The sequence below is a fragment of the Oryx dammah genome, unplaced genomic scaffold, assembly GCF_014754425.2.
Source record: "Oryx dammah isolate SB20612 unplaced genomic scaffold, SCBI_Odam_1.1 HiC_scaffold_21, whole genome shotgun sequence".
In the NCBI taxonomy this organism is placed as follows: domain Eukaryota; kingdom Metazoa; phylum Chordata; class Mammalia; order Artiodactyla; family Bovidae; genus Oryx; species Oryx dammah.
Genome location: NW_024070205.1, coordinates 29580141 through 29603420, shown reverse-complemented (window position 1 = coordinate 29603420; position 23280 = coordinate 29580141). Strand labels below are relative to the sequence as shown.

Here is a 23280-nt window from a genome sequence, read left to right as displayed (position 1 = left end):
GCGGAGGCGGCGGGGGCTCAGCATCGGGCCGGGGCCGGGGGGGCGCCGGGGCCGGGGGGCGGCGCTCCGGCCCGGCCCGGCCCCGCCCGATGTCCATGAGCGCGAACACCATGATCTTCATGATTCTGGGGGCGTCGATCGTGATGGTGAGCGGAGGGGCTTCCCGCGCGCCCGCTCCCCGCACCCGCTCCCGCCTCCCGCGCCCGCGCACCGCCTCCCCCTCCCGCGCCTTGTTTACGGGCCCGCGCGGCCTGCGCTCCCCCATCCCCGGCTGCCCTGCGCTCCCCCGTCCCCAGTGCTCCGGCCCCGGCCTGGGGTCCCCGGCCCAGCCGCTCGCTTCTCGGCGCTGACCGGTCATGGGCTCTTCCAGGCCATCGCGTGCTTGATGGACATGAACGCGCTGCTGGACCGATTCCACAACTACATCCTCCCGCACCTGCGGGGCGAGGACCGCGTCTGCCACTGCAACTGTGGCCGGTGAGTCTGCGCCCAGAGGGGCACACGCGTGATCACACATGTCGGTGGAAGTGGCGAGCCCCACGCAGGCCGGGCTGCAGGGCCCAGCTGGGCTAGGCTGGTGGGGGCTGCCGAGGCTCTGCCAGGCTGGGTGGGGGAAGGACCTGTCAGGCTCCATCTGCACAGGGTGTTCCGGGAGGGGAGAGGACCCCCTCCCATATGGCCTTTAGAGAAAGGCCCTGCAGGGTGATGGGCAGAACTAGTCCAAGGCCTGGAGGCCAGGAGAGCAGCCGCCCAGCCTGGTGTCCCGGGAGCGCTCCTGCCCACAGAGGACACCCTCCTCCTCCCGGGGCCCCCAGCTCTGTCCCTGAACTTTCCTGGGAGCCAGCTAGAGGGAGGAGCAGAAGGTCAAGGTGGGCAAGGCCTCCCTTGAGGGGCATCTGCCCACCCCCTTTGGTTGTCCAGGAGGAACTGAGGCCGGGGATGGAGTCTGCTCAAGGTCAAGCAGAGGGAGGGGAGCGCCCAGGCCCCTGTGCCCACTTTGTGACACTTTCCCCATTCTGTGCACATGTAGTGATGGAGTCTTCCTGGCCATGCATGTTTGTATGTCCATGTATGAAATAAACATCTTCTCATGAGACGCGCATGTGTGTACCGTCTGTGCATATACATGTGCGCACACGCAGCAGTCCCTCAGCCCCGCAGGAAGCCCACACACTGGGGCTGTGAGAGTGGACAGAGGCTGAGCAGACGGACTTGCCTGAGGCTGTGTGGCCGGTAGGGAACTTGTGTTCTTGACCCTGCCCTGCACTTCTGCTCCAGGGATGTGTGCACACATACTGGGCTAGGGGTGTGTGTGTGAGATCAGTTTCATGCCTCACTAAACACGCTACATGCCTATGTGTGCAGACTGGGTGTTGAAGCAGAACATGGACATCAGGGCAGGTGGAGACAAGTGTGTAAATGGCCCTCACGTGTGCCATGCAATGGCCAAAAATCATCCTGAGTGTTGGCTGGGTGGCCACACCCCCTGAGGTCCCTGTATTCCTGCCCCAAGCACACACTCAAGAGGCCGAAGAATGGCAGGTCAGCTCCACATTAACTGGGCCAACGTGGACTGGAGTGTAAGCAGGGTCCCAAGACCCTCCCGGACACTGGAGGCGTGCACGGCATTGGCCCAAGTTTCGGCTCCATCGACATTTATAAGGCCCATTTTCCATGTGAGGGCTGTGGTACTGTGACCAGCACATATGTACCCGAACATCACACCACGGGCCCATCTGGGCAGACAGGGTGTATTTTCAGTGTGTATTTGCTCAGGGTGTGTGTATGCATCATATGTAATGTCCAGAGTACACATGGATTGTGTAAAAGAAATCCCCATGGAGTGCAAGCTACAGTGAGGCCCATGTGCACAGTTTAGACACAAACCACACAAGAGTCACCCAACTGTAGCGTTGAATGTTTCACGTGTGTATGTGTTCATATGTGTGTGCTTTGTATGCACTGCCGCATACAGGATGTAAAATTCCGTGTACAAACTATTCTTGTACACTGACAACATGTATGTGTATGCGCAGTACATGTGTGTAACAATATATAGCACTGTGTGCGCCCTGTGGGCGTGGTGAATGTCTGCAGGGCACAGGCTTGCACATGAGGCCTCTGTGTACAAACCATGTACATGCACTGCCACAGTGGAGTCTACCTGTGTGTACACCCCATGTGCAGAGAAAGCGCACACACACTTGTGCCTTCCACATGCCAGTACAGAGAATTTTATGCAGAGGACACGTGTATAAATGCTGTGGAGCGTGCGTGCCAATAGGCTGTCTGTGGGCGCTCACCGTGCATATGCCATGGGGCCCACAGAGGAGGGCTGTGCGCAAGCCCAGTGCATGTGCATCTCCATGTGACACGCAACATGCTCGGCCCCAGGCGCGTGTGCCCTTGCACACGTGTGGAGCTCATGGGCCGAATTCATGGTATACACGCCGGGTCCTGTGCATGTGGCTGGTGTGTATACACAACATGCGTCCAACCTCAAGTAGACACATGCAACATGCGTGGCCCAGGCAGGACACATGTATGTACACATCACAGAAATACGTGTGCACATGGGTGATCTGAACCCCCACCCGCCCCCCCAGGGTCTGCCTGCCTTGGAGGAAGGAGGAGGGCAAGGGGCAGGGGATGAGTGGCAGATGCCAGACCAACAATGGGGGCACAGGTCAAGACCTTCAATCCCCTGGAGGTCCCAGGCACCTAGGTAAAATTGGGGCTTGCCCTCGTCTTACTTGCAGGGGCACTTCTGCTTCCTTGGCAACCCCATCTTCAAGTTTCCTGTCCTGTCCATGGGTGGGAAGTGGTGGTCTCGAGGATGACCTTCCCTATGGGGGCCCAGGAGGCAGGAACGCAGGAGGCGGGGGCTCAGTGTTCTCAGCTGCCAGAAGGCCTGGCCTGGTCAGGGCGATATGACTGAGAACAGGTGACTAAGGGCATCCTCTCCTGGGGGCTGGCCACTGCTACACACTGTGGGCAGTCAAGAATTCTCTGTCTCTCACTGATGACCAATAAGAGCTATTGGTGAAATGTGATCGCGTGAGCTATGGCTGCCATGTGTCAGGCAGTCCTTGTCAAATAAGCTGGGTCTGCTCAGGGGCTGTGGTGGCCGAGGTGCACCCCCTCCCCAACCAGGCCTGGTCACACTCCAGACTAGCTGAGGGGGATGGGCCCCAGGAGTCACCAGGGGTAGCAGAGGGGTGTGAAAAGGGGCTGCCATCCTCACTGGGAGGAAGGAGCTGGGTGGCTCCTGCTGGCGCGGCGGGTGTCTGTGAGGGAGGAGCTGTAAGGGCCTGTGGTCAGGAATGACCTGTGGGGTTTACCGTTTTTGAGAAGGTCCTCTGCGGGGGAGGGGGCATGGAGCATATCCAGTTGTGAGGTGGGGACAGGGACTCTTAGCTGGAGACAGGCAGAGGTGTCGACATGTAATTGAAGGGAAGATGGGGAGAAGTGGGCTTGGGGAGGGAGGAGCTATTTTTAGGTGCAAGTTTGAGGTGTCTGTAGATCCCACGTGGAGATGCCATGTAGGCAGCTGGAGCTTGGAGCAGACGTGGGGGGAAGGTGGGGACTTGGTGGGGGTGGAGGGTTGAAGAAGCCAGTTGAGAGGCTCAGTAGGAAGAGAACCAGGCAGGAGGACCCCAGGGTGGCAATGACCCTTCAGGGCCAGAGGAGGGGCCACAGCTGGTGAGGGTGACTGGGGATTCAGGGTGCAATGGGCACCCAAGACCAGCAGTTCCTTTTCTCCAGCTCTCCTGCGAGAGTGGAGGACCTGGAGTTTAGAGTCTGGTGTCCTGGGTACTGGCCTCCTGGGCAGGGCCACCTTGCCTAGGATCCCTAGGATTGCTAGGCCCAGAGGGCTTCCTGGAGGAAGAGAGGATCTGGGCAGGCTGGAGAGAGCTTTGTGGGGAAAGTTCGTTGTGGCCGTCAGAGGCAGGAGAGGGCCTGGAGGGGTCAGTGGCCTCAGACTGGACTGTCGAGGGAGGGGAGGCTGAGGGGAACGGCCCAGCCTTGGTGGGTGCTGGAATGCCAGGGGCCGTGGTCGTCCAGGAGGTCGTTTATGGCTCCCATGCCAGGATCAGGGACCTGTGTGGGGCAGGTCCAGGGGTGCCACTGGGCCTCCAGCACAGACAGTGGGGGCAGGGGAGGTTCCTGCAAGGGATGGGGAGCCAAAGGGGACCAGACGCCCAAGGCAGGCTCATCACTTGTGGCTTTCCTTGGAGGAGAGGGCAGGGTGACTGCAGGGTTGGGAGGGAGAGACCAGGGGGGCAGTGGCGAGGAGCCAGGCCCACAGGTGGGCTGTGACTCTCACTGGGCGGGGATACCCTGCCTGGGCTCTCACCCTGGAACGCCTTTACCTGTGCTGTGTGCCTGTGACCTAGTAGGGGTCGCCTCTGAGCCCGGGGCTGGGGCGAGAAGGGAGGAGGGTATGCAGACGGGCAACTGAACTTCACGCTAACCTCTAACCTCGCACACTCCCACTCTCTGGGCAGGGCAGCCTCCCGCCTGGGACCCACCAGTGACCTGGGTCCCAGGCGAGTGCGCTGGCCCCTTCCCACCTCAGCTCCCCACAAGGGCTGCTTCAAAGATCCCAGCAGGTGAACGGGTGCGGCTTACTGCGGGGTCCCCGCCCGCCCCGCGGGACAGGTGCCAGCCCGCCCTGCCGCCCCCAGGCACCACGTCCACTACGTGATCCCGTACGACGGGGACCAGTCTGTGGTGGACGCCTCGGAGAATTACTTCGTGACAGACAACGTCACCAAGCAGGAGATCGACCTAATGTTGGGGCTGCTACTCGGCTTCTGCATCAGCTGGTTCCTGGTGTGGATGGACGGCGTCCTGCACTGCGCCGTGCGCGCCTGGAGGGCCGGCCGGCGCTACGGTGAGTGCAGGCGCGGGCACGTTGGCGGGGCTCCTTCTGTGCCGGGGCTACGCCCCATCCGAGCCCCACCCACAGTCCCCTCCCCAAGCCTAAGCCCCGCCCACCCGAGCCCCACTCACCACGCCCGCCCCCTGACCGAGCCCCCGGTCCCGCAGACGGTTCGTGGACCTGGCTGCCCAAGCTGTGCAGCCTGCGGGAGCTGGGCCGGCGGCCACACAGGCCGTTCGAGGAGGCGGCCGGGAACATGGTGCACGTGAAGCAGAAACTCTACCACAACGGCCACCCGAGCCCGCGGCACCTCTGAGCCGCGCGCAGGACTCGCGGGGCCGCCGGCCACCGCGCCCACGCTCACGGGACTGGACGGCCGGCCCGGGCCAGGGCGCCCAAGGCTGTCGGGCGCGTCCGGCGGAAGGTGCTGTCTCCTCTTCTTTTTATAAAGGGGGTTGGGGTGGGGCGGGGGCAGCGGCACCTGGGATACAGGCGGGGCCGCGTGCCCAGCCTGGGACCACGTCAGCCGCTTGAAGCTGGAGGCCTCCTGTGTGCCTGCGTCTGTCTCTCCGTCCATCTGTCTGGTTCCCGGAGCTGGAGCCATCTCTGCTGGAGGAGAGCGCGGCTGGGAGCCGGGCGCGGCAGGGAAGGGGTGGGACCCCGGTGCGCCCACGTCTGCACACGGGAGCACGTGCATGAGGCGTGTGCGTTCGCAGGGCCCGCAGTAGGGGCGTGGGGCAGGGGCCCAGGGTAGGCCCCGGCCCAGCAATAAGGCCCCTGAACCCTGCTGTGGCAAGTGCGGCCACCCTACCCAGGGCATCCCAGGTCGGGCGCCTCACTGTGACTCCCACCCCTGCTGGTCAGTAAATTCTCCAGAAAGCTCCAGCCTCTGCCTCTTCTTTCACCTCTGACCCCGGGACCCCCCACGGCAGGAATGAGACAGACACTTGGTGGTATCTGCCAGGTTTTTTTTTTTTAATTAGATTCTGGATTAAAAAGACACCAACTCCAGTCAGGGAGAGCTGTGGCTTCTGTGGGCTGGCCAGTCCCCCTGTGCTGGACATCCTTGGCCATGAGGTCTTGGTGGGCTAGTTCCCGAACCCTGGGTTTACAGGTTCACAGACCTGAGGGGCACACCCCTCCAGAGGAGAGTGGTGGGCACCCCCGCTGGGCCGCACAGGGACCAGCTCTGCTCACGGCAGAACAGCTCACGGCTCTGTCCTGGTCCTGGGTGGGACTCAGCAAAGTCAGGTCCCCTCCCTTGGCCAGGCTGCCACTGCTGTTCACAGCTAAAGCAGCCAGCACCTGCTGGGAAGCAGTGCTGCTAGCTGGCTGCTGCCCCTGGGCATGGGGAACGGTGCCTTCTCCCCATCTGGGCTTGGCCAGGGGACATATCTCCCAGGGTGTCCTGGGGCATCAGCTTGGAGGTGGGGGCAGAGGAACCAACCCAGCCTCAAAGATGCCCAGGTCCAGAGCAGCAGCTGGTCCCTAGCAGAGGCCTTTGACACTGTCTCGCCCCTGACCGAGGAAGATGAAAACTGCCAGGAGATTGGGCACCTCGGTGTTTCTTCTTGCTGAAGCCACCTGGCCAGTGTGCCTGGGCGTCTAGGCCAGCTCACTCAGCTTGTGTGCGCGGGGCTGGCAGCTGGCTCCCATCTGCCTTCAGCCACTCCATCTTCTGCCTGTGTTGCTGGATGGCATCCTGAACCCGGGCGTCCATCATGGCCTCAGTGAGGACCCCGTCCTCAGAGGCATATGCCATGGCCTGGCGAAGAAAAGGGTACTGACTTAGGATACCAGAGGGGCTGCCCACACAGGGAAGGCGCCAGGCCTGTGGCTCCCGGGTGACTGGTCAGGGCCCACCAGTCACCAGGAACCACTCAGCCTGTAGGGCAGCCCCATCCTTGCTGCTGCTTATCCCCCACCTTGGAGATACCCCCCCACCCCACAGAACCCTTGCAGGGAGGGGCAAAGCCCAGGGTGCTCCCGTGGGCCTGTGCTCAGACTCAGGAGGGGCCTGGCCTCTCAGCAGGACACACATGCAGACAGAAATGCCAACGGCACACACCTTGACTCCCTACACACTTGAGTGTGCCACACACACGTGCTCACAGGCAGATCTGCAGCCCAGTGTGGCCGCCATCCCTCAATTCCCTGGTTCTGCCTGCTCCACTAAGTTTCTCAATGACTTTCTAAAAATAGAAACCCAGAGGACTACTTTCAGGAGGGAGGCCTGCCCCTCAACTGCAGGCCCTGCTCTGTGGATAACCAAGCTCCCCTCAGGCCCAGGGCATGGTCAGCAGAACCACCACAGGCCTGACACTAAAGGGAAGCAAAGCCCTCCAGGGGTCAAATGGGGCACAGTCCACTGGGACCTGCCCCTAACAGGCCCCCAACTGCCCGCAACAGTGCTTCCAGAACTGTGGGGCTGCTGTGGGCAGCATTGCACCCACCATACCCCAGCCTTGGCACGTGGTTCGGGGAACCAGAGTTCTGCTAGTTAGGTCCCAGTGTGGTCCACAGCATTGCAGCTGCCGAAGCAGGTCCTCTGGCCAGGCCACATGCCACCCAGATGACCCAGCATCCCTTCTGCTCCCAGTAACCCATCAAGTGGCTCTGACATGTGCCTATCCTGAGGACAGCATTCAAGTGTCCACCAAGCAGGGGGCTCAAGCCAGGCTGGCTATTTCTCTCCAGCTCCCTGAGGAGGCTCAGCCACGTTAGGGCATTGGGAGCAAGCTCCCACCGTCTAAGATGACCAGTCACTGTGCTTACCCAGGTGGCCCCAGCCTCGGGACACGGCTGTCCTCAGCACCCGAGCCAGGCCAAGGAGGGAGGGGCTGCCCCTGCGGCCTCCTGCGAGGCACACATGAGAACAGCAGAGAGTCAGGCTGGGTGGAGGCAGCCAGAGGGGATCCAGTGGTGGAAAGGGGTAGGTAGGGGTATGCAGTGACATCACCAGGGAGAAGCCAGGCAGTCACCATGTAACCAGGGGATCCAGGCCAACATCTCTGTGATGTTGTGTGGATGTCCGATGCCCCAGTATGACAAGACCAGATGGGTACCTTGCCTTTAGGGTCTCCTCCACAGTCCCACAATCCCAGTTGGAGACACCAGACAGACCAAAGGAGGGACACTCTATAGCATTCCTCAAACCGTGAGGATCATGCTCAGAACAGCCCACCCAGAGGAGCCTGAGACAGTAGGATGGAATATCATGGGCATCCGGGCAGGTTCTAGGTAAGATCAAGTCTAAAGTGGAATTGAGTGATGTGGTGAGACATTCACAGTGTGGTGGGGGCTGTGCTGGCCTTGTGACGTTCCTGTGAACTTGGAATTATTCAAAAATTTAGAAGTTTGTTACAAAAAAACACACAAAACCTTAAAGGAGAACTAACACCAATGTTGCTCAGACTCTTCCAAAACACTGAAGAGGAAGGAACACTTCCCAACTCATTCTGTGGCCAGCATCACCCTGATACTAAAACCAGACAAAATACCACATGTAAACTATAGATCCAGATCCTCTGAGAATACTGATGTAAAACCCTCAACAAAATACTAACAAACCAAACTCAGTAGCATACTGACATGGTTATACATCCCAACCAAATGGGATTTATTCCTGGAGTGCAAGGGTGGCTCAGCTAGGGAAAATCGACCTAGGCAAATAATTAACAAAATGGACAAAAACCACACGAGCGTTTCAGTTAATGAGAAAAAATGTTGGCAAAATCCAATACCCTTTCTTGATGAAAACAATAAACTAGGGGGAATTTCCTGTTGGTCCAGTGGTGAGGACTCCACACTTCCACTGCCAAGGGTCCTGGTATGATCTGTGGTCGGGGGAGAAAAAGATCCTGCAAGCCATAAGGCATGACAAACCAATAACAGACCAGGAATATAAGAAAATGTCTTCATCCTAATAGAGGCCATGTAAGAAAAACTCACAGCAAACCATCTCAATGGTAAAAGACTGAAAGCTTTTCCACTAAGACTGGGATCAAGGCAAGGATGCCCACTTTCAGCACTTCAGGTCAACACAGCACTAGAAATTGTAGACAGATCAATTAGACAAGAAAAATAAATAAAAGACATCAGGTTGGAAAGGAAGAAGTAAAATTATCTGTCTGTAGATGATGTGATCTTATTACATACAGTAAACCCTGAAGATCCCACCAAAATTGTTAAAAGTAATAAACTCAACAAAGTTGCTGGACACAGAAGTAACACACAAAACCTCTTGTTTCTCTACAGTAACACTAAACAACTGGAAAAGAAAGCAAAAAAATCAGGGGCTTCCCTGGTAGTCCAGTGGTTAAGAATCTGTTTTGAAATGCAAGTGACAGTGGTTTGATTCCTCATCCAGGAAGTATTTAGCTGGAATTCCAATACTACCCAAAGCAATCCACAGATTCAATGCAATCCCTATCAAAATTTCAATGATGGTTTTTTTGCATAAATTAAAAAAAAAAAATCCACCCCAAAATTCATATGCAATCTCAAAGGCCCCCAAGTAGCCAAAACAGCCATGAACCTCAGAATTCTCACATTTCCTCGTTTTAAAACCTAAAGGACAGTGGTACTGGCACTAAGACAGACACAGGCCAACAGAACAGAACAGAGAGCCCAGACATAAACCCTCATGTGTAATGTCAGTGACCTCCAACAAGGGGGCCGAGACCACGCACTGGGGAAATGACTGCCTTTCCAACAAATGGTGCTGGGAAAACTCCAAACTATAAAACTGGTAGAAATAAACTTAGGGGAGAAGCTTTCAGACACTGGATTTAGCAATGACTTATCTGTGACACTAAAAGCAGGTGACAAAAGAAAAAAATAGGAAAATTCAACTTCATCAAAATTAAAAACTTCTGTGTTTCAAAGGACACTGGTGGCTCTAGAAATAAAGAACCTGCCTGCCAATGCAGGAGACCCAAGAGACACAGATTTGATCCCTGGGTCGGCAAGATCCCTTAGAGGGGGGCATGGCAATACACTTCAGTATTCACGCCTGCAAAATCCCATGGACAGTGGAGCCTGGGGGGCTACGGTCCATAGGGTCACAGAGTCAGATACTACTAAAGTGACTTAGCAGCAGCAGCAAGACACTACCAAGAGAGTAAAAAAAGGCAACCCACAGGGGGCGGGGGGTGGGGTGGGGAAATATTTGCAAACCATGTGTCTGATAAAAGGTTAATATCTAAAATATATAGAAACAACACAAGTGTCCACCTGCAGCCAGAGAGGTGCACGAGGTGTGTCCACTGCACTCCAGGGTGTCAGGCTGCCTGACGAGAAAGGAGAATGGCACCTGTTACAACACAGATGAACCTCAAGGACACTGTGCTCAGTGAGTAAGCCAGTTTTAAGAAGAGAATTCCGGTATGATTCCTCACAGGTCCCCGGAAGAGTCAAGACTCTCAGAAACAGCAAGTAGGTGAGTGGGGGCTGGGGGCAGGAGGCAGGGGTGGGAGCAAGTGTTTAATGGGGACAGAACTTCAGTTTGGGAAGATAAGACAGTCCTGGAGATGATGGTGGGGACAGCTGCACAACACCACGAACGTGCTCAATGCCACTGAGCTGTGCGCTTTAAAATGGTGACGATGAAGTTTATGTTAAAAAGTTCAGGTTCCCATGATGGGTAACAAACTGTAGCATGGTGAGAAGCATAGACCTGATTGTCACACCACGGCATAGGGCAGCAGCTGCAACAGGGCCCACATGATACCAGCAAGTGGGAAGTAGGTGCCGGGTCCCTGGGCTACCCAGCCGGAGAGAGTGGGAGGGTGGGCAGAAGTCACACAGCCCAGCTCCAAGCACTTGGGGCCACAAGGGGAGAAAACTTGAAAGAGTGATGCCAACATGTCCTGTCCAAGGCGATGGAATCCCCATGGCATTCTGGGCCCTCACAGATGTAGGAAGTGGTAGTGAGTACCAGGCACACCCTGTGCACAGCTGACCAGGGGCTGGATACACAGGGAGAGCTTCCTACAGGCTCCAGCCTCCCGTGCTTGCGCCGCGTCTCCTGACCCTCAGCTCCCCACCTGAGAGTACATGCAGGCCTGTCTCATGGCCTCCTCAAAGAACTGAGAAGAGAAGCAGGGAGAGGAGGTGCACCAGGACCCCTGCTGCTGGGACCACCTGTTTGTCCACCCCACCAGGTCACGCTGAAGTGCTAACCCCAGCATGGCTACCCTTGGAAACGGAAGGGCCAGGTTAGGTAGGGTCACAGAATGGCATCCTGCTCCTCCAGGGCTGTGCGTGAGCAAATGGCAAGGATGCTGCTGGGTGGCAGCCAGGAAATGGGCCCTCACAGCAACAGGAACCCCCTCACTGGCACCCTGAGGCAGGACATCCAGCCTCCAGAACCACGAGGTGACACTTGTTCAAGCCCTGGCTGTGCGTTTTGTCCCGGCTGCCTGGGTTGTTGGCCACTTTGCTGGTCATGGAAACAGCCAACCTTGTGAGCCCTGCTTCCTGAGTGAGGCCAGCATGGGGAAGAGCCCCTGACTCCCACAGTGGGGTTTGCGATCTGGGGCTGTTTGTTACAGCACAACCTTGTTTGTCCTGACTAACACAGTCGTGTATTCCTCCCCACCACTGTATCTGGATGAGGATGTTCAAATTCAACAGATGTCCCCTAATTTCATAAAAGATGAGTTCATGCTCATCTGACAGTGGCGAGGCTGTCATGAGGCCACAGACACAACTCACTTAGCACACTCCACCCAGCAAGGATGGAGAAACGTGCTAAATGGCTGCTCCCCTCCCCACATGCAGGGAGCTGCCACGAGGATGCCTCAGAGGAAAGCCTGGTGTCAGGACTGACCAGGGCCACTCTGACCTGTGTGCCCAGAGCCACCATCCCGTTGCCACCAGGCCCTCACGACTCCACAAACCTGTCCTGAAAGCCAGGACACCCACCGCCTTCACGACTCTGCAGATCATCCTAAAGGCTGTGGGCTTCTACAAAGGAGCCAGGAAGGAAATCCCCTATCAGGTCAGTCTTGTCCTGTGCCCACACAGAGCTCCTGGGACACGCCATGCCCTCCCAGGCTGTGGCCCCAGACTCTGCACCATCTGCCATCACCTGTGCCGACCGTCCTGGCCCCGGCTGGAGACAAAGCTCAGCATTTCCTTGGAAGTGAACATGTTGGCCACAGGACATGCCACTGATCTAGAGGGCCCCGTTTGATCTGGACCAGAACGACAACAAAGAGGCCAGAAAATGCGAAGCTGCAGAGGGCCCTGGCTCATTCCCCACCTTGCAGGGGCCCCAGGACCATGATGGCAGGGAAGTAGGGCGTCATGTCACATCTGTCCAGAAACCCTTCAGAAACACCCCAGTGGGAGCTCAGAAACCAGCTCAACCACCTTCCAACCACTCTGAGGGTCCCTGGCTCGGCTGGGCTCTGCCCTGCAGGGTACGTCTCGGCTCACCTGCCACGCCACGGCGAGCTGAGAGATCTCTCGGCCTGACATGCCCTCCGTCAGCTGTGCAATCTCCGAGCACTTCTTTCCATAGTCAAACTGGGCCAGCTTCAAGCGCCTGTGAGGAGTTCCCGAGTGATGCCTGGGCACCCACAAGACCCGCGAACGACCAGAGGCCAGTGAGGGCCTGGCTCCTACTAATGGAGGCCAGGGCAGAGCCTGCGCTGGGAAACCCCAGGGAGGAGTGTCCGAGCCCCTTGCTGTAATGAGCCACACCCTGACCAACGTCCACAGGTGTGATCCTTCCACCTCCTCCCCTGCTGGGCATATCCCTTCCCTGGGGAGCCCAAGATGGGGCCCCAGTGGGGGCCATGTAAGGATAGGGGGCACAGGCTGGGCTCAGGGGCAGCCGAGGGGCTGCTCAGGACATGCAGGAATGGGCAGGGGGAGATCCCAGCCTGCTCCCAGCCCCACCGCCAGCCAGGGGGCTGGGGACCATGTGCCCTCCCCCTGAACCCCCCCAGCACACAGACAGCAGCTAACACTCCTAACCCCTCTGCATGCAGATCTCGCCCCATCGGGCTTGGCTGAAAGCCCGAGAGAGGCCACTCAAACTCTTGTGAAAGGCCTCAACTTCTCAGGCTGCGTACAGTGCCTGGGCTGCTGCTGGGCCAGGATGTACCTTTAGGAGCTTAAGGGGACTGGGATCAGCTGGGGCAAAAGGGGAAAGAGGCCCAGTAAAGAGAGCTCAGGGGGCAGGTGGCAGAGGACAGGCAAAGTCTGCCTGAGCACAGAAGATGGCTCAGCTGTGCCAGGTGGATCCAGGTCAGTGGGGCTGAGATCTGGTCCCCAGGGAGGGTTACAAATAGAGCAGGCTTATCTGGAGCACTCCTGAAAGCACAGCAGTGGGGGGCAGGGGGGTCCTGGATGAGCAAGGAGGGTTACCCCAGCCAGTGGGCCCCGTTGTGTGCAGTGAGGGGCCCAGATCAAGGCTCAAAGAGTCCAGAAGTGGGCTGTCATGGCCCCTTACTACCAGGACACAAGTGCGGCCTGGATCTGAAGGGTCTGAAGGCAGGATGGAGGCAGGGGATCAATGGGTGGACAGGAGAGGAGGGCCTCCAATGATGGGTGGTCAAGAGCCCGTGGTGAAACCCGAGGGGCAGGATTAGGATTAGTACCCATGTGGGCACTGGGAGCAGGGGCCAACATGACAGGCAGGGGGCGCCGTGTTGGCAGGACACTTACTGCTTTCCTTCTGTAGCCGGTTTAAGAACATACTTGTCAAAATACATTCTCACCAGGCGCTCCCGCTCCTCCCGCTGCGGCAGCTCAAAGCTGACCATCTCATCGATGCGGTCGTTGATGGCCCAGTCGAATTGCTCGGGCTGGTTGCTGGCCAGGACCAGCATGAACCTGCAGCCGACACATGGCAAGAGAAGGGGGCTGCCATCCAGCAGGGTCTACTGGGCAGCTTCTCAGTAGAAATCTGCGGAGACTGGCATCACCCTCTACCACCTGCCCTCCCTGTCTTGCCCCAATTTCCCGCTTCTCTTGACTGATGGCCCAGCCTTGGGGGAGGGCCATGAAGCCTCCACATGCAGGAAGGGTAGGGACCCGGGGACCCAGGATGAAGACAGACCCCTGCCCCTCCCCAATCAAGTACAGGGTCTCAAGGCCTGGCGCTCAGCTCAGCAGAGGCAACAACCCAGGAGGAAGTCAACACGCCTCTCAGTGGCTAGGCTGGGGTCTCCATGGGCAACAGCTGCAGCAGGCAAAGGGCTGGAAGGGTCCTGCCCATGCAGAGCACAAGATTAGGGGCCCAGAAGGGCCAGCCTGACCCAGGGTCGCCTGACAGTGTGGTGGCCCAACAATGCATCTCGGGGGCAGACAGAGGTGCCAAGGGCAGTGGCCTATGGACAAGCATGTGCCACTGGGCTCAGCCTACAGCATGTCTCAGGAGCACCTACAAATGTCCCCCAGTGCCCAGATGGCCATCCCATTGCATGGAGGGAGGACACAGGAGGCTGTCTGGTCATGTGGGCTAGCCACCCTGCAGCAGCCACATGAGCTGAGGCAGAGCTGCTGGCCACCCCTTCTCACTTGCTGCTGTGCTGGCCCGTGCGGTGCAGGAAGGCGTTCAGAGTGGCCCTGAGGTCCTCACTGATCTTCTCCTGCACAGAGAAGGGTCAGGCTGTAAGCAGCCATGTGAACAGTCAGGCCCCCCTCATTCAGAACAGAAACATGGCAGGACCTTCACAGATCTAAGCTCAAAGACTGAATGAAGCTTAGCTTTGAAAAGATGCTAAACTTCCACTGTTAAAATGAAATGTATGAACAAAGTGTGGCTGTGGAGCAGGCTCCCAACAACCTTCCCATAAATATAGATGTGGCCCAGGCCACCCAGCTGCCCACTGCCCAGCAGCCAACCCAGCTCAGGACAGATGGGGCCTCTAGACACTTACAGTCGCTCGCTTCCTGAGAAAGGCATCTGCTTCATCCACGAAGAGCAGGAGGCTGCGAGGGCAGGGCCACGTGAGGGCAGGCAGGGAACAACCCAGCGGAAATCCCACACTTCGCACTGTCCCCAGTGGCCTCTGGGACCCAGAGCCTGGCTACCGATTGGGACGTGTCCAGTGCCGGCGCTGGGGAAAGTAACTAGAAATGGGCTGGTGATCCCTCATCTTAAACACTGATAAGTGACCAACACTGAGAGGCCCTTGGACCTCAGGGACAGGCTGTGGGGAAGGTACCGACCCCCTTCCCAGCAGGAGCCCTGGCTCACCCTCGCCGGCTGGTGCTGGCCCAGTCGAAGACCTTGTGCATGGCCGTCACGCCGTCCCGCCCCATGGGGGCCACATCCCCGCCCGTCATGATGGCGTAGTCCATACCAGAGTGCAGCGCCAGTTTCTGGGCGTTTGGGGAAGGGGCTTTAAGGGCTGCTCCACCTACCCTCCACCCCACCTCTCCTGGCCACCAGGGTCAGATCACATGTGTGGAGACACCTGGCCTGCAGAGCTGGACAGGGGCACGTGTCCCAGGCAGGTGAGACTCCACCACCCCCAGTCCCACCTGTGCCCTCACCTTGGCAAACAGCGTTTTGCCGGTCCCGGGCGGCCCATACATCAGCACATTTCGGTACAGACTTTTGTTCTTCTTGGTGTTCCTTGTGGCGATGGCAATGTCCCGCACGCGAGCCTCCAGGCTGGGCTGCCAGGGGACACAGCGGTTTGAGGGGCGCTCTGCTGTCTAGTCCATCCCTCCTGAGGGCCTAGGCTGGCGCAAGAGGCCACTCTCCCCAGCTGGGCTCAGCCAGCAAACCAACTCCTGGGAGGTTGGGCAGCCCTACTTACGCTGAGGACGACGCCCTCCAACGCGTCCTGAGGTTTACTGAGAAGGCGCCTGCTGACCTGTGGGGTGGGGGGAGGGTAGGAAGGGTCAACAGAGGAGCTCATAGCGTGGTCACACCAGAACGCATGCGAGTAGCTATCCTGGACAAGGCTGGCAGGGGAGACCATCTGCAAAGCTGACCTTCAGCGCTGACCTCACAGCACAGCCCACAAGATGCAGGAGAAGCCTGGCTCCCCTCAAGGGAAGGAGTCGAACCTAGGCTGCCTCGATTGCCTTCTCTTCCAGGAGGACGGCTCACCGCAGCCCCAGGAGTTCATAAACAAGCAGGAGGGCAGTCCACCCAAGGGGTTGGCCACCCCAACAGACCCCCAGACAGACCGAGTGGACCAGGGTAAGAGTCCCCCAGTGCTGACATCACAGGGCCCAAGGGGCGGCATCAAGGAGGCAATGCAAGTCAACACACAGAAGAAGGGTGGCATCTGGGCAGAAGAGGAGGAAGGGGCTGTTGGGTGTGTGCCCCCAAGACCTGCGGTTACCTGTATGGGGTGTCTCAGCGCCTCCAGCACCGTGATGCGAGACGTCTCCCGCACCAGGGACGGCTTCCCCAGCCTGGCCTCAAAGTACCGCCCTGCGACAGACGTGGCGTTCTTGGCAGAATAGATCCCAACGGCCAGCAGCGTCAGCCCGGCCACCTGGAGCAGGCAGAGGAGGCAGGTCGTGTCCACCCCGTCCGTCCCCTGGCTCCCCTACTGGCTCCCTGGAGTCTCACTAGGCCCACCAGCATCAGTGCACCAAAGGGCTGGCACCAGGGAGATGAAACGGGCATCTGGCACCCCCCACGCCCTCCCCCCAGCCCCACCAAGGTTGATGCTGAGTCGTCTGAACTGCCCCAAACCCGAAGGCCAAGTCATCTGTGCCTTTCTGGTAGAGGGAGGGATGAGCACTCAGTATAGGCGCCAACCCCTAACAGCTTGCAGAACCTCTGACATGTGAAAATACCCCCAGGAAAGAAGGCAAAGGTGCTTACCGTGGCTGTCACTTTGTCCCAGTCTGTCACAAAGGCACGGAACCCTTCACCAAACAGGGTGCCTGCTGTCCTGCAGGGGAGCAGTGACATGACCCAGAAGTCATCAGGCCATGTGCCACGTGGCTGGAGGCCCCTAGGTCAGCCCCGAGGGGCACTGCAGAAGGACCAGTCAGGGGAGGAGTAGGGCACCCTCATAGGAAAGGGGCCAGCAGAAGCCTGCCATGCGGGGCCTCACCTGATGGACTCTAGGATGGTCTGGCGGTGCTCAGCGGCCTTCAGGCGGATCTGCTCGCGGATGATATCAGCATTCTCGCGCTCGGCCTTGGCCCGGGCGCGCGCCTCGGCCTCCACCCGCAGCATCTCATTCTTATGCCGTAGCTCCATCTCCCGCTCCACGGTGGCTGCCCAGGGCAGAGGCAGGGGTGGTGCTCAGCCCATGGCCCCCCACCCAGGGCTGCTACACAAGACAAGCGAGCCAGGGTGCCCTCCACCCCCAGGGTCTCAGCACGCCCACCCCTGATGCTGCTTGGAGAGTGAAGGGCCTAAAGCAAGGGTGTGACCCGTGGCAGTGAGCTCCCAAGTCGGGGCCCTACCTCGCCGCAGGGCCTCCTGCTTCTGCACAGACTCCTCTTGCTTCCGTAAGTTCTCCTCGTTGAGAAGTTGCTGAGAAGGAGCCACAAGGGGAAGGGAAGGGCTTCGAAATTAGGAAACAGGCAACATCACACCAACAGGTTAGCTGCTCTGGCCTTGGAGACACCTCCACCACTCCTAGGGCTCCAACCTCTTGGGGACGGTTACCCTGGGGCCTGCAGGCTGCACAGTCTAAGGCAGGAAGGAACCTTGGCTCCATGCTCAGCTCAGCCTCAGGGTGGCCCTGACCCATAGCTGTCCTCACAAAATGGGCCTTCTGCTGAACGGTTGAATTTAGAAGTTAAAATGCCAATAGGCTTGATGTTTGAATGCCCCCTACAAACTCACTCATCAGTCAAGTCCCATTTGGGAAACCCTTAGGGCAGCTCGGTTGGAACTCTCCCTCCCTGCCCCTCAACCCAGTGCTTGCTGACAAGAGGATCCCAGGCGCTGGCCCCCACGCACCCTCGGGGAAGATAAGCGGCCAGGCAGTGCTCACCTGCTGCTTTAGCTGGTCCTCGTAGCGCTGCCGGGCCAGCTTGTCCTGGTACTGGGCCCTCTAGGGAGGGAGAGGGCGACGTGAACACACCCCAGCCTCAGGAACTAAGGTCTAGGCCGGGCGCCCGCAGGCACAGTCCCTGATGAGCACCCCTCCCCGGCCCCGCTCTCTCACGGCCTGGTGCTGCCGCGTCTCCTCGCTCAGGGTCTTCCTCCGCTCCTCAGCCTGTGCTCGGATCTGATCGCCCTTCAGTTGCTCCACTGCAGCCTCGTACTCCTGCAGGACACACCAGCTGCTGTGAGCCAGGGTCTGGTCAGGCCTCCTGTTCCCCCTTCCCACTCTGAGGGCCCTCTGAAGGGGTCAGACAGTGATGTAGCCTGTTCTGCACCCCCACAGGCCTGTAGGTGCTCAGCTGCGACCGCACCAAGGCCCGGGAGGACCCAGACCCACAGGCAAAGAGAAGCCAGGAGAATGGACTGGGCTGGTGCCCAAGTAGCCAGAGAGTCTCCTGGGGTGCCTATCCTCCCTCAGCCCCCAGCCCCGACATGTGCTTATGCCAGCTGCTCACTTCCTGATTCGCTTTACAACAACCCAGGTAGAGCACAGAGCAGGGCCTTTTCCACATTTGCTCACTATGTGCTCAGTGTGAGGGCGGGGCTCCCCTCTGAGAAACCAGACTCCTCACCCACACCTGCCTTCCAGAAGGTTCTGTGCAGAACTCAGGCCACACACCTGTGCTGATGCCTGTTTCCCTCGAACCTGAGGAGGTGCCGGGGCACCCACCCTCTGCCTGTGCTCTCTTACCTTCCCCCAGCACCCACCCTCACCGATCACCCCATCCAGTCCATCCCCCAACCCCTAGCACCCACCTTGCACCCACTGCCTGTGTCCTCTCCCGTGTCCTTTCTGCCCGGGTCCTCTCCGCAGCCCCCCAGCGCCCACCCTCACCCACCTTGAGCTTGGCCTGATGCTCCAGCTGAAGTGTCTGCTCCTGCATCTGAGCCAGACTCAGCGCCTCCTTGGCGTGCCCTGGGGGGAGGGGCGTGTAGGCATCAGGACATCAGGCGAGCATTCACCCGGGCTAGGGGCGCTCAAGGACACCACAGTCTCAACCTGAAAGCATGCGTGGCCACGCTGGTTCCTGGTCAGATCTGCTCAGAGACCCCCCGGCTAAAAAGACCACTGTCCCATCTTGCCACTTTTGTCTATTCCACCCCCAACAGAAAACCCACATGTGGGGTCTGCCCCCAGGGGACCGTCACACCCCCGAGGGCTCCAGCAGAAAGGCTGTCCACTGCTCGTCCACTGACAGCAGGATAGTCAAGCCTGTGGTTATACTGTCATTTATTTTTCAAGTGTGAATGTTTCTCTTGAACCTTTGATACCTGTTACTGTTCTACAACTGAGCACAGGCAGCTGAGGGCCTGAGTAAGAAGCAAAGGAGGATTAAACCACAAAGAAGGCAATGCTTGCAGGCTGACAGCTCTTCACAGGCCATCTGTTAGAAACATGTGTGTAATTAACACCTTCCAGGTGTGTGCTCTTCATAAGGGGACACATGTGGAAATATGTGGCAATATAAGGATGTTCTAGAAAAGAACGGACCCCAGCACTCTCCTTGCTAAAAAACCTTCACATGGGGCCTAAGAGACTCCTGATGACACAGCTCTGTGTCATCACTGTAAAGGCCATGCTTTACCACAAAAATCTTCTAAAGCATAAAAGCACAGAGAGAAGCTGAGGACCCTATGAGCTCACCTCTCTGATGCTACCACGTTCCCAGGTTGCTGACCACCCTTCTGTCCCCCACATCTGTCTTATTTTTTGAGGCCTTCAAGGTAGGCTGCAGATCCCAGGACCTGTCACCCCCAAGTTGCAGCCCACACGCCACTGACTAGAACGTAACCCCTGGGGCTGCCGGTTCCTAGCATGCCCCACGTTAGGCATGAGGCAGGTGGCAGCTCTGGGGCTCAGTTGTCAGCTGAGGCACTTGGTCTGGCTTCAGAGCTTGGGGAGGACCTGCAGCTGGCTTGTTTACTTAAGCTGTGACCTATGGCAGCCAGGCTGACCACTCTGAGCACGAGCACCTCATCTGCAAGCAGAGCGGGCGCTCCCTCCCCCGACTCGTGGAGTGAGATGGCTGAATTTGAATTTGGCAATAAGGAGTTCATGACCTGAAAGCAGGTAAACTGTTTAGTGCAGGGCCTGGCACACAGGAGCCCTGCTAATCACAAGCTTTGGGCTCAGTGCTGAGAATGACAACTGTCACCTCACATCGTCCCACACCAGGAGACGGGCCCAGCATTAACTGCACCCACCACAGGCAAGTTACTCTTCTCAGAACCCTATAAACACGTGGAGCACACAGCTTAAGGCCAAATAGGCTGCTCTGGCATCCAAGAAGACTGAGGAGCCCTGGGGAACCAGCAGCATCAGGCTAGGCCCCAAGGGACACAGACAGTGGCCAGGCTGTGAGGGGCGGCTGAGGGTACCTTTGGTTCGCATGGGAGAGTAATGAGTGAACAAGAGTGGGCACAGGCCAACCCAGGCAGTCCTCCGGCTGGGAGCTGGAAGCTGGAAGCATCTCCAGAAGACAGGCCTGGGGAGGGGCTGAGGGGCCTGAGGCACTCTGCGGAGGAGGGTCTGGGGACAGAGGGGACAGGCAGCTCAGGGTGACACCTCTCCCATTGACCAGAAGAGAAAGCCAGAAAGGCAGGCAAGAACAAAATGAAGTAGAGTTCACACCTGGGACAGCATCACGAGACACGAAGACGGATGAGGAGACAATGCCTCTAAGAGGTGGCAGGTGGAGGCTCTGCAGGAGATGCTGACTGTGGGGAGATGGGAGAGCAGAGGCCAAGGCCCTGCGGACCCAGGTGGAGAATGTTCTGGGGCAGCCAGTGCAGGAGACCTGGGAGCAGCTCACAGGCATGAACAGACAGGAAGTCAGGGAGTTCCCTTGGCTGCTACCCTGAGACACACCACAGGCTATTCACACTGGCCTGTACAACTGTGTGAGTGTGAGGGGCCAAGAGTCAGGCTTCAGATTCCTAAGGGAGGAAAACATTAAAATTCCAGGACAGGGAATGAGTGAAGCGCCTCCCACCACCACATGCGCACGCGCGCACACAGACCCCACCCCACACACACCGCTAAGAAATGAGGGTGAACTCCTCCCCCACACACATAAGAAATGAGGGTGAACTCCCCCTCACCCTCCACCACACACAAACCTAAGAAATTAGATCTCATGTTAAAATTCTATGATCACTAAGGTGTCTTGAAGCCTGGTCATTGTCTCTCAAGCCCCTCTGCAAACCTGTCTTCTATTATCTTGCAAATGTAATCCATCTATTACACTCAACACCCACTCAGAGGTAGGGAGTGTTCCAGGTAGGTCTAAGGTAGCAGGCTGCCCGGGACCCAGGCCTAAATCTCCATAACGTTCCTCCCAGGATCGGAGAACCAGGCAGGGAGGAGACCTTTGCCCGGGGTATTCCTGTGGCCCCCATGAAAGGGCAGAGACTAAGCCACAAAGTGCCAAGCCACCCCTGGATAGGAAGACTCTGCTCACCTCTGCTTACAAGGCTGCAGCATAGGGTGGTAAGAAAACAGCACCTCTGCTTAAAAGTTTGAAAGTCGCTGTATTCTTTCAACTAACATCTACTCAGCACGTGCTATATTCCAGACTTTTGAGACATCCTCAAATCCACAGAAGAAAAGGTTGGGAGAAAATACGTGGGCTTAGTGAAGGTGCAGTCAAGGGTTGATGCCTTGAGGATGGGAGCCAATAAGGTCATCTGCTGTCCCGGGCGGGCCTTATTTATTGCTTACAGCCCTCACCTATCTGAATGCTAACATTCTCCAACAATAAATGAGAACCTGATGCATTTTCTTTAAAGCCTAGGACACTCAAACCCATCTCCCTTCTCAAACGGAAAACTGCCAGCAACTAGCACAGGCGGATCCCCAACCTGGCCTGCCTTGGCCGTCCCACGTGAAGGCGGAAAGAGGCAGTAACTGGAGACCAGGGTGCAGTCCCGCCACCTGCTGCCCGTACCCTCTGAGTCTCCTCGGCACCGGTTTCCCCACGTGAAGAATGCGTGGCAGCTGAGAAGATGCCAGCTCAGGGGATCCCGAACTTCCCCTGCACGCAGGGTGGCTCCGGCGGGCTTATCGCTTAATGCTGGTTTCCTCCCCCGACCACCACTTGCTGCTCGATCGCTCAGACCACCTGCCCGCGAGCGCGCCGCCCGGTCGCCCTGCCCGCGCCCACCCGCCGCACTCACGCGAGTGCTCCAGCTCTCGCGCCGCCTTTGCCGCGCGCTCCAGGCCCGTCGGGTCGAAGTTGCTCCATTTGTCCTTGGGCCCCGGCCGGTCCCCCGCGCCGCGGTCCCCGCTGCCTTCGCCCCCGGGCTGTACGGGCGGCAGGGGCAGAGGTGGCCCCGTGCCTTCGCCCTTGGAACCCTTGATGCCGAAGAGCCACGACATGGTCCACAAGCGCCGCCGCCGCGGGGACTTGCAGCCGAATGGACTCGCGGGGCTCACAGCGGGCTCCACGCGCCGCGAGCCGGCGGCAAAGACTGCGCAGGCGCAACAGCGGCCCTTCCTCCCTGGCAATGGATGCGTATGAGGGCCCCGTGCCCCATGCGGCTCTCGGATTGGCTACGAGGGTCGTGACATCATGGTGTCTCCGCCGCGATTGTAGAAGCAGGCCCAGAGGGCAGGCCGTCGGAGGGGCGGGGCGAGGTACCAGGTGACAGAGGCCGATCAGGGACAAAATTGAAGAGCTGGGCGTGTGCGCCCCCTTGAATACGTCAGCGTGACAATGACACTGGCCCCATTGCTATGGGCCTCCAGAGTTCCGGCCCCGGGAGCAGCAGAGATGCAGGGGCTGGAGCGGAAGGCTCTTGTCGGGTCCCGACCGAGGGAGCGGCCGCGGGAACAAGAGTCCTCCACAGGCGCTCGGTCAGCGGGGGGAGGAGCCGGCCCGCGGCAGACGATGGATCGCGGGACCGGGGCAGAGAGCAGGTGCCGGCGCCGCTGGCTGAGCGGCCCCCTAGGATGGCAGAGAGCCAGTTGGGTGTGTCCAGGGCAGAGCGGGCCGTCCATGGGCCGGGAGGCGCGGGAAGTGCTGGGCCTGGTGCTTGGTGGATCTCGGTGTTGAAATGATGAAAGGGCGGAAGCGCGGCCCTGGCCAATCTCCAGCAACCGTCAGTAGGATGAAGGGCTCTCCCAAACCCTTCAGCGTCTCAGCGCAGTGTCTCTCAATAGAGGGGACGTACATGCGTGGGTGCGTTCGTGTTCAGTCCTGTCCGACTCTTTGCGACCCCATGGACTGTGTAGCCTTCCAGGCTCCTCTGTCCATGGGATTTTCCAGGCACGAAAGCTGGAGTGGGTTGCCCTTTCCTTCTCCAGAGGGAATCTTCCCGACCTAGGGATGGAACCCACTCCGAC

At 58.6% G+C, this 23280-nt stretch overlaps 2 protein-coding genes across 3 annotated transcripts; one reads left to right on the top strand and one right to left on the bottom strand.

Moving 5' to 3' along the window:
- Positions 1 to 48: 48 nt before the first annotated feature.
- Positions 49 to 5770, top strand: TMEM240 (transmembrane protein 240). The gene is made up of 4 exons (XM_040264156.1): positions 49 to 146; positions 371 to 477; positions 4689 to 4897; positions 5053 to 5770. Exons 1-4 carry the CDS (start codon positions 90 to 92, stop codon positions 5199 to 5201), a joined length of 522 nt encoding a protein of 173 aa, XP_040120090.1. The 5' UTR covers positions 49 to 89; the 3' UTR covers positions 5202 to 5770.
- Positions 5771 to 5839: 69 nt separating this feature from the next.
- ATAD3A (ATPase family AAA domain containing 3A) lies at positions 5840 to 22432 on the bottom strand. 2 transcript variants are annotated; one of them, XR_005725070.1, is made up of 16 exons: positions 22113 to 22432; positions 18776 to 18852; positions 17998 to 18099; positions 17824 to 17883; positions 17288 to 17357; positions 16930 to 17095; positions 16695 to 16764; positions 16204 to 16359; positions 15670 to 15726; positions 15401 to 15526; positions 15102 to 15226; positions 14782 to 14833; positions 14420 to 14490; positions 13618 to 13732; positions 12329 to 12437; positions 5840 to 6650 (listed from the first exon to the last, which is right to left on the bottom strand). XR_005725070.1 is itself a non-coding variant. In XM_040264099.1 (16 exons), the coding sequence occupies exons 1-16, from the start codon at positions 22312 to 22314 to the stop codon at positions 6501 to 6503; spliced, it is 1761 nt and encodes a 586-aa protein (XP_040120033.1). In that variant the 5' UTR covers positions 22315 to 22432; the 3' UTR covers positions 5840 to 6500. The 2 variants fall into 2 exon arrangements, 1 of the variants encoding a protein (XP_040120033.1); XM_040264099.1 differs by having other exon boundaries at positions 13565 to 13732.
- Positions 22433 to 23280: the final 848 nt, after the last annotated feature.

Excerpts from the sequence above, each read along its gene's own strand:
- ATAD3A (XM_040264099.1), bottom strand. The coding sequence starts at position 22,314 with ATGTCGTGGCTCTTCGGCATCAAGGGTTCCAAGGGCGAAGGCACGGGG. Across the intron at positions 18,853-22,112 it reads GCGAGAGCTGGAGCACTCGC|GGCACGCCAAGGAGGCGCTG; the intron begins GTGAGTGCGGCG and ends CCCTCCCCCCAG. Across the intron at positions 14,834-15,101 it reads GCCAGCACCAGCCGGCGAGG|CCTCCTGCTCTTCGTGGATG; the intron begins GTGAGCCAGGGC and ends CTGCCCTCGCAG.
- TMEM240 (XM_040264156.1), top strand. The coding sequence starts at position 90 with ATGTCCATGAGCGCGAACACCATGATCTTCATGATTCTGGGGGCGTCG. Across the intron at positions 478-4,688 it reads TGCCACTGCAACTGTGGCCG|GCACCACGTCCACTACGTGA; the intron begins GTGAGTCTGCGC and ends TGCCGCCCCCAG. Across the intron at positions 4,898-5,052 it reads GAGGGCCGGCCGGCGCTACG|ACGGTTCGTGGACCTGGCTG; the intron begins GTGAGTGCAGGC and ends CCGGTCCCGCAG.